At 39.2% G+C, this 9,025-nt stretch overlaps 1 protein-coding gene across 1 annotated transcript; it reads left to right on the top strand.

Moving 5' to 3' along the window:
* The first annotated feature begins 2,633 nt into the window (after positions 1-2,633).
* Positions 2,634-8,484, top strand: LOC128470125 (NXPE family member 2-like). Its single transcript, XM_053451959.1, has 5 exons — positions 2,634-2,744; positions 3,389-4,110; positions 5,533-5,594; positions 6,394-6,612; positions 7,730-8,484. The coding sequence occupies exons 1-5, from the start codon at positions 2,646-2,648 to the stop codon at positions 8,272-8,274; spliced, it is 1,647 nt and encodes a 548-aa protein (XP_053307934.1). The 5' UTR covers positions 2,634-2,645; the 3' UTR covers positions 8,275-8,484.
* Positions 8,485-9,025: the final 541 nt, after the last annotated feature.

The following is a 9,025-nucleotide window of genomic DNA, read 5'->3' as shown; positions in this document are numbered from 1 at the left end:
ATGATTCACAGGTAGTGATAAAGCGGTACGTCCTATGTCCTGGATTTACCTCTTTATGCCCCTGGTTGAGCAGGGGGTCACATTACATGACCCCAGGGGAGTAGGATGGAAGGCATGTAAGTTAGTTGCGTGTGTCCATTTAACTACGTGTACGTGTGTGTCTGCAAGTTGGAAGTGTAATGTGTAATAAAGTCTTCCTTACTTGATAACCATTGTGTTATTTCCTGGTGCACTCATTTGCATCTATGAATTACATTAACGCACAAGAAATCTCAGCTCTTGCGCAGCAAATTCTTGATTTTACAAGAGTGTTGAGAGCAAACTGCAATTGGTGAAGCAATATGGTGAAGGGTTCCAGAACCTGAGAACGAGGATGCAGCAAAGTTTAGAGAATGAAGAATAATAAAAGGCATTATTCAAAATAAGATGATAAAACAAGTATATACTAGTTGAGAGGAATCTGGGCTATAGAAAATCGCTCTCCTGCGCCAGGAAGTATTAAAACCAAACAACAGGCGATTTGGCAGAAACATGACTGGTCTGAGCACCAGGTATCCCAGGCACTAGAATCAGCAAACGGTGCTTGTGATCATTGTCCTGTTGCATGACCCAATTTCAGCCAAGCTTTAGCTGTTGGACATTTGACTCTACTTTGCAAACATAAGCTGTGGTGTAATGTTCTTTACCAAACAAACCATATTTGTTCATTTCATATTTTTTCCCCAAATTGCAATGCACCATCTGAACTTGGGATACATTTGGTGGGACATAAACTCCTGGGAAGATTGGCAACTGTCTTGAATGTTTTCCACTTTTGAATAATTGTTCTCACAGTAGAATGGTGGACTTGCTTGGATCAGCAGCTGCAGCCTGCAGGACTAGTTGGGAGAGCACAATCTTCCTCTAGTCTGCTCAACATTATGCAGCGCAATCATTGCTCCCTAATCACTACGTACCAGCAAATAAAGGCGAGCATTGGGATATGATGTCATACCCCGGCGCGTAGTGATGAGGGAGCAGTAAAGCGAGGTCTGAAGCGACAGACCTCGTGCTCCCACCACAGGATGGAGGATGAAGGATGAAGGGTGGAGGGTGAAGGATAGAGGGAGTAGGATGGAAGAAGAGGTAAGAGATGAGGAGAAAGTGGTGTATTGGCAGTGTATGTATGTGTGTGTGTTTGTAAGCTTGTGTATGTATTGGCAGGTATTTGTAAGCTGGTGTGTAAGGGCAGTGTAAGTATATATGTGTGTAAGGGCAGTGCACATGTATGTGTGTGAGTGTGTGTATGGGCAGTACATGTGTATATGTGTGTGTAAAGGCAGGTATGTGTGTGTATACGGGCAGTGTATGTGTATATATGTGTGTAAGGGCAGTGTATGTGTATGTGTGTTTATGGGCAGGTGTGTGTAAAGGCAGTATGTATGGACAGGCATGTGTAAGGGCAGTTTAAGTGTATATGTATGTTTATGAGCAGGTGTGTGTAAAGGCAGTGTGTAAGGGTCCTGGGAGGGAGGCTAACATTAGCCTTTTTGAATTAAAAATAATCTTTGCTACTGTAGTAGGAATTGTAGTTCACAGCTAGCATCTGCAACTTTACTGTTGACTGCACATCCCATGATGCTCAGCCAGCATCATGGAAGCAGTATGTCTGGCTTTGCCTCATGTGAACTGTAGTTAACAACAGATGATGTCACAAGTGTTAGTTGTGAATTACAACTCCCACGTTGCCTTGTCATGGTGGAAACCTGGCTGGATGAGCATCATGGGAATTGTAATTCACAGCTAACATCTGCAGCTTTATCTACTGTTAACTGCACTTCCCATGATGATAAACCAACATCATGAAAGAAGTATGTCTGGCTGAGCCTCATGGATATTTTTAATATACATGACTGCATATATGCATGACTCCCTCTGACGAAGCTCATTGTAGCGAAACGTACATCGGGGTTGGTACGTTTGGACTTGGCACCATTCATTACCAGGCTTTCTGCTGTTTTCAGCCTTTCTTCTAGGTTTGGTTAGTAACTTTTGAGCACCGATGTACCATTGCTGTATGTTATTTCATTTGTTTCTTTTTCACTTTATCGCTGTGGTCATCCCTGTGTTTCTTATTTGTGCCTTCATATACATACGTATTTCCATCCTAGTTCCTGTAGTCTTGTGCCTCTGTTCATATGTACCTTCCTATATGTGTCTTGGTGCCGAGATGCTGTTATATTATATATATTTTTTTATATGTATTGAAATCATATTGTTTAATAAAGATTTACTGTGTATATATACCTTTTTTTCCTTATGTGCTCTCCTTGCAATAGGTTTTGGTGTTTTTATATGCATGACTGCTGAAAAAAAGAAGCGTGTTGTAAGAGCAGCTGCAAGCGCAATCGCTTGTATCATTGTAAAGCGCAATCGCTTGTATTGGTGAGTTCTGTGAGAGAGATTAAAAAAAAGATCCCTCTTTCACATTTTGAAATGTTAGGAGGTACGCATTTTTTTCTCCATAACACCCAATGATATCTTTCAGTCTATCACTGCCTGACATGATGAGTCTCGCTTCCATATCCATCATGTATTGAACATATAAAGCCAGATCTTTATACACAATGAAAGCAAAGCTAATGCCTATTTTTCTCCTTCAGGGAATGCTTGAAAGCTCAAGGATGAGGGTGCCATTAAAACTTGCGGTACCGGCAGCACTTGCACTGGCTCTGTTGTTGATACTCAATCAGACTAAAGTCCAGGTACGATATTGGGTCGATAGAAATATATTTTACCCTCTCTTAGGCCAAAGTTGTCCAACTCATATTCCATAAAGGGTTTTTCGACAAACCCATAGGTCTTTTTGTTTTAAAATATAAATTGAATTGGAGCTGGTCATACATCAGAAAGAAGGACGGCGTACTGGAGGTCTCAACCTCCTTTGGCTCAGTGGTGGGGCAGGATGGTTGCCAGAGAAAGTAGCATAACACGCAGTGAGTGTTTTTGACCAGGTCAGAGTAGTTAGAGCCCAGCATCTCTCCCCCGACCTGGAAATGTAAAGCCTGCTACAGAGGAGTGATAATTAGATGTCGCCCCCCCCCAGAGCAGATTAGGTCCCAGTTGAGCTAAAACCAGTGTTAATGTAAGGCCAAAGAAGGCTGACTGAGACGTCAATCTGTAGGAAGCTGGTTCTCAAATAGAAAAGATCTTTAGCATATGCCTATAGCTCCAAAAGCCCCTCCAAGGCTAGCCCTGTATATTACACTCATGGTGGGAAATCCTGTTCTAGAGATATCTAATATAAGACAACGTTTGTAAACAGGAAAGATGGCAAAATAATAATTGGGCAATAGATTCTAATCTCCCGAGAGCATTAATTATTACCCTGAAATATTTCTTTTTTTAGATTCCTAAAATCACTTACCTGTTTCAAACGTGTGATCATGACAAGGCACAATGGGCGAGCTTTAATGAAATGTACGCTTATGATCCAGTGACAATGGACGAGAACATTGAAGAAATCTTCAATAGAGTTAGCCAACGTATACCCAAAGTAGCTCTAGAAAGTATAGAGAAGGCAACCAGTGCCGAGAACAGTAACGTTACGATAATTAACCCCAAAGACAAGTATTGTATCGGGGACCATCTCCTTGTTAAAGTACAGGCTTATGATTATTTAGGAGACATGAAAACTTATGGCGGTGACTACTTAAGGGCGAGGATATATTCACCCGCATCAAACAGCAGTGCAAGTGGGAAGATCACCGATTTTAACAATGGAACCTACACAATAAACTTTGGCTTATTCTGGGAAGGGGAGGTTTACATATCGGTATTGTTGATGCATCCAAGTGAAGCCGTTTCTGCGTTGTGGAGAGCAAGAAACCAAGGGCTTCAAAATATTAAATACACCGGGAATTTCACAAGTGCTACAGAATACGTGAACAGGGAATGCAATTTTGAGCTTGATACAGAAGAAGACATTTGTTCTTATGAAGATCGAAGAGACAACGAAGCCTTCTACTGCATTAAGCCACCAAATTTTCCTTGCGAAGCACTGACACATATGAACTCCGTCAACCGGAACCATTCATACCTAACTGAAGCTGAGCAGCGCCTACTCAACAGGTATACCTTAAATCGATTTCTAGAGCTCCAGCATAGTCCACAGCACTTTACTAATGGGAAGGGTGTATGAAAGAGTAGCGACAGCATTTAAAGTGACCGCATACGGCATTGACAATAACATAAACATGATAAAACATACTGGTGCAGGAAAAGAAGAGGGTCCGGCCCTTACAACTTTATAATCTATTAGGAATACCGAGATATGTCTTTAAAAACGCAGATAAGAACCATTTGGCCCACCTACCCTGCCCATTTCTAAGGACTTTAAATCGGTCCTTGGTCTAGTCTTAGATTCAGGATAGTTTTATGTCTTTCCCATCCATGTTGAATTTCCCTCCACCACTTCTAATAGGAAGCTGTTCAATTTATTCACAAGCCTCTTGGTAATTGAAATGTACATTACACATACGCCTCCGACCCCCTAGTTTTAGATTATGACCTTTTTCTCTTTGAAATAAACTTCTCTCCTGCACTTAGTTTAATCCCTTTAAGCACTTAAATGTTTCCTTCCCAGCTCGTCTTTCCATGTTATCAAATTCAGCGCTTATAATTAGAATGATTAAAGGGCGGATAAGCCGGCACACGTTAATGGACCAAATACTGAAATGATAATGTATTAGCATGCTATGTTGCATCAAAGGTATCTTCTAGCATTATTCATTCACCATTTTGCGTGCCGAAAGGTGCATGTGAGAGCGCGCGGCTTTGAATTCCAAAACAAGAGGTCAAAAGATTCGAATCTCAACTGAAACATGCAAAATTTGATATAAAAATGAAAAAAATACTGTGTAAATTAAACATAAAACTACATGTGTATATATATATATATATATATATATATATATATACACACGTGTAAATAAAAGAATATATATATATATATATATATATATATAAAAGAATATATAAGGGGTTTAAACACTTCAGGCTCTTGACTTGAGTTAAAAACCCTTCTGCAGACTCTTCGCTTAGCAAATAAACCCCATTAAGGGGTGCGCGGAAGATGCACATAACCCATAATGATCTTTTCTCCATAAAAAGTTATCAAATAATATTGACATGTATTTATTAGCAAGCAAAAAATAACTTAAAAACTACTATTTTACGAAGGGTGACTTAGAAGCGAAGAGGAAAAAAGGAAGGCACGTTCCCTGCAAGACCGTGTCCTACAATAGAGAATCCAGTTCACTGGGAGTATATTCCGTTGGTACAAACTGCCAAAGGGGACCTTCTCTACTGCTTAGGGGTATACCTTAGGGCCACATCAAGCATTATAGGGTTATACAGGCTAACATTATACATTAAGAGTAAAGTAAGCGTTTGGGACCTCAGACATCTCTTTCAGATGGAGGTTGATAGAACCTGAATCCAACGCTACATATTTTATTTTATTTTTATTATTTTTCAATTGATGCATTTCAGGTCAAACATCGGTGTGGATATTTCCAAACGGCTGAAGCCTGTCAATGTCTTTAGCTGTGGCAGTAAGTATTATTATTATTTATTGTTTTATATAGTGCCATCAAATTGCATAGCGCTGTATAATGGGTGGACAGGACACAACAAGTGGTATGTAACATAACAAATTGACTTAGAGAGACGACAGGTGAGGAGGGTCCTGCTCAAAAGAGCTTACAGTCTAGAGGGTTACATTCATTAACCTAAGGGACAGTGAGAAGATTAATATTAAAGGTCACATCATTGCCAGTGGCACATGAAGATCCGTTAGAAGGCAAGACATGGAATTTCGGGAGTATTCAGTCACATATCATTTAGCATATATGTGTAAAAGATTGGGACTGAAATAAAAAAACATAAACCACAAAAAGTAAAGGTTGCAGATAGCGGCTAGGCGCTGAAGAATCTGTTGGTGCAATTCTACAAGAACCTCCATGTGCTGAGTTTGGAACCCCAGTAAGTTGGCTTTTCAAATTCGACACACCAAAATGAAGCTATATTAAATTGGCTATATTCAATTTTATTTTATATTTCGTTTTATAAATCTCCCTTGAACCCATTTAGTGCCAGCCATGTATATTTATCTATGGTTGGTAACTTGTACACTAGGAGCCAACCATGTATCCCATGTGTGGTGGAGCTATAGAGTCTACCCTCTGCAATCGCTACAAGCTCAAGATAAAAATGTGCCCCGACCCCTAGTACTCAGGGTTTAAAATGTCAAAAATGAATTTGGAATTCATGCAAATTCATGTTCCTTAACTGTACAACACAATATGATGAACAGAATGTTTTCATAAGAGCTGTTTTTTTCTTTTCTTCTAGAAAAACTAAGTGTGCCAACAGAAAAATGCAACCTCGGCGCTTATTATTCCATCCCAAGTGGGTATTTTTCACATAACCGTTGGAATCCTATCTATTGTCAGATGACAATGTTCACTGAAAATGAAAAGCTCAAGAACTTCCTGAAGGGGAAAAAGTTGTTCCTGATTGGGGATTCCACGGTGCGGCAATATATTAGACACTTTGCAGAAGTTCTGAAAAGTAAGTTCTTTGATGCAAAAATGTTTTTAAAAAAAGTCATTTACTTTGACTTTATCTATAATGGAGGTTTGTTCTTTTCCTTTCATTGATATGCAACTTTTTCCATTCTGTAATTTGGAAAAGACCGACATGCTTAGCTATTCTGGCATAGAAATTACAAATGATTATTTCACCAGAAAAGAACCAATTGGCCTATCTAGTCTGCCATTTTGAATCACTTTTGAGTTATGAATTCTTTGGGATAGCTTTATGCCCATCCTCCATATTCCTAACCTACTTTGTGTTTGATTTTAGTAATTCCATTGGAAATACATTCAAGGTAGTTCATATTGTATTACCTCTCACCTCAACACCTTGGCTTTAAATCATGGTTGTGGTTCTTGCATTTCTTTTTCACGCTACTTATTTATGTCTTTCTGTAGAGATGCTCTTCAGAACTGGACACAGTTCTAAACGAGTCCTCGCCAATGAGCTATAAAGCAGCATTAGTACATCTTTTTTTTCTATGACTGATACATCTTCATACATGACGCAACATCCTACTGGCTTTTTCCCATTAACTACCCTAAAATAGCTTCTTCTATTGACCTGGCCCCAATCATATCATATCACGTGATATTTAAAAACTCTTAGCACTTCACTTCAAAGTTTAAAACAAAATGGTGTCGGAGCACGACATGTGGTGAGCATGATGAAGTTGTGAGCAAAATTGCCAGATCACATACAAGAAAGAGCTAAGCTCCTACTGCCTTCCATACACTAGTCTACCTGTAAATAGGTTTTGGAATCAGATTTGGAGCTCCTAAAACTCTAGGTTTGTTAACTTAGATCCGTATGGCTCACTTTTTAGGAAGAAAATAAAAATAAAACAAGGATATGAAGAACAGCGTTACTTAACAGCAAACATTGTAAATCCAAGTACTATAAAACGTTTCATTGAAACAGAATTTGACGATAAGAACCATTTAGCCCATCTGGTATGCCAATTTCCTCCTACCGTAAAGACTCAGACCTTAATCAGACCTAGTCAGGATAGCTTTATTCCTATCCTAAGCATGTTTCAGTTCCTTTATTGTATGCTAGCTTTTTACCAGTGGTTCTCTTTTTCATTTAACAGTTGTGGATTATTTCAACCACACAGAAGATGAAATGCAGACCTGGCAGAAGACGCTTCTGGGCATCAACTTAGAGAAGTTTATCTACATCCAGTGGAAGAAGCACACGTTTCCATTTGTCACGCAGTCCTTCTACTCAATCAAAGAAGACACCTATATGGCTCGTCAGATTGATCAGATCGGAGGAGGAGAAAACACAATCATTGTACTCACCATGGGACAACATTTCAGACCTTTCCCTCTCCGCATTTTTATCAAGTCTGCAATTAATGCCCGCAGAGCCATAGAGAGACTATTTATAAGGAGCCCACGGACTAAGGTCATCATTAAGGAGGAAAATGTGAGAGACATGGACATTAACATGGAGAGGTTCAGTGATTTCCATGGTCATATCAATTACCTTGTTCTCAGGGAAATTTTTAAGGGCCTGAACATTGGGTTTGTTGATGCTTTAGACATGACCATAGCCTATGCATCATATGTTATTCACCCGCCAGTAGAAGTTCTTGAGAACATCATAAGTATGTCTTTTACACATGCATTATAACAAATTCACCTAGCACTTGAAGAAAATGGTCATACTGCTCATCCGTTAGTTATTTCAGTGGAGTCATCAGGGGACCAAAAACGTCCAGAGACACACGGGGAATCATTATTACCTTTACATTTTATTGACAAAGAGCCAGCAGATTCCATAGCATAGGGAGAATTCAAAAACATTATGAGAAATAAACAATATATAACATTAACAAAATAATGTGAACATGTACCAGACATACCGGTATGGTGAGAGAATCATCTATTAGCAGAAAGTATCTAGGTTAGGGGCCAGATGTACATAATTTAGCAGCCTGGTCTTAAAGTGCCAGGACCACCTAGTCATCCCCAGTCTAGCCCTGCCCTTTGACTTAGAACCTAACTATCTGCTATTAGATATACAGAGCACTGGCAGATTATGAAATATAACTCTTATTGGACCAGACTCCTACATTGCTGTTACTCAGGGATCTTAGTTAGTTATATACAAATTAGTTAATTTCATATTTGGCACAGAAATAGAGCCTTGCTAATCTTGGAGGCACCAAATATAGAAATGGTCACTTTCTGAAGATCCTAAACTGTCACAGTTTAAAAGGAGTAAGTCTCTGCGTGAACCTAGGTATGGATAACTACACAGGTTCAAATGTTATGATTTCATTATGTTGGGTTTGTATTAGTGTTTCATTTTGGTTATTTATTCTTTCATAAGATACCCTTTTAGATGATCATGTCCTGGGTTATAGGTCATATAAATCATC

Source organism: Spea bombifrons, chromosome 12 (genome assembly GCF_027358695.1).
Source record: "Spea bombifrons isolate aSpeBom1 chromosome 12, aSpeBom1.2.pri, whole genome shotgun sequence".
NCBI classification, from domain to species: Eukaryota; Metazoa; Chordata; class Amphibia; order Anura; family Pelobatidae; genus Spea; species Spea bombifrons.
The sequence above is the reverse complement of the archived record's forward strand: the minus strand, read 5'-3'. Positions and strand labels throughout refer to the sequence as shown.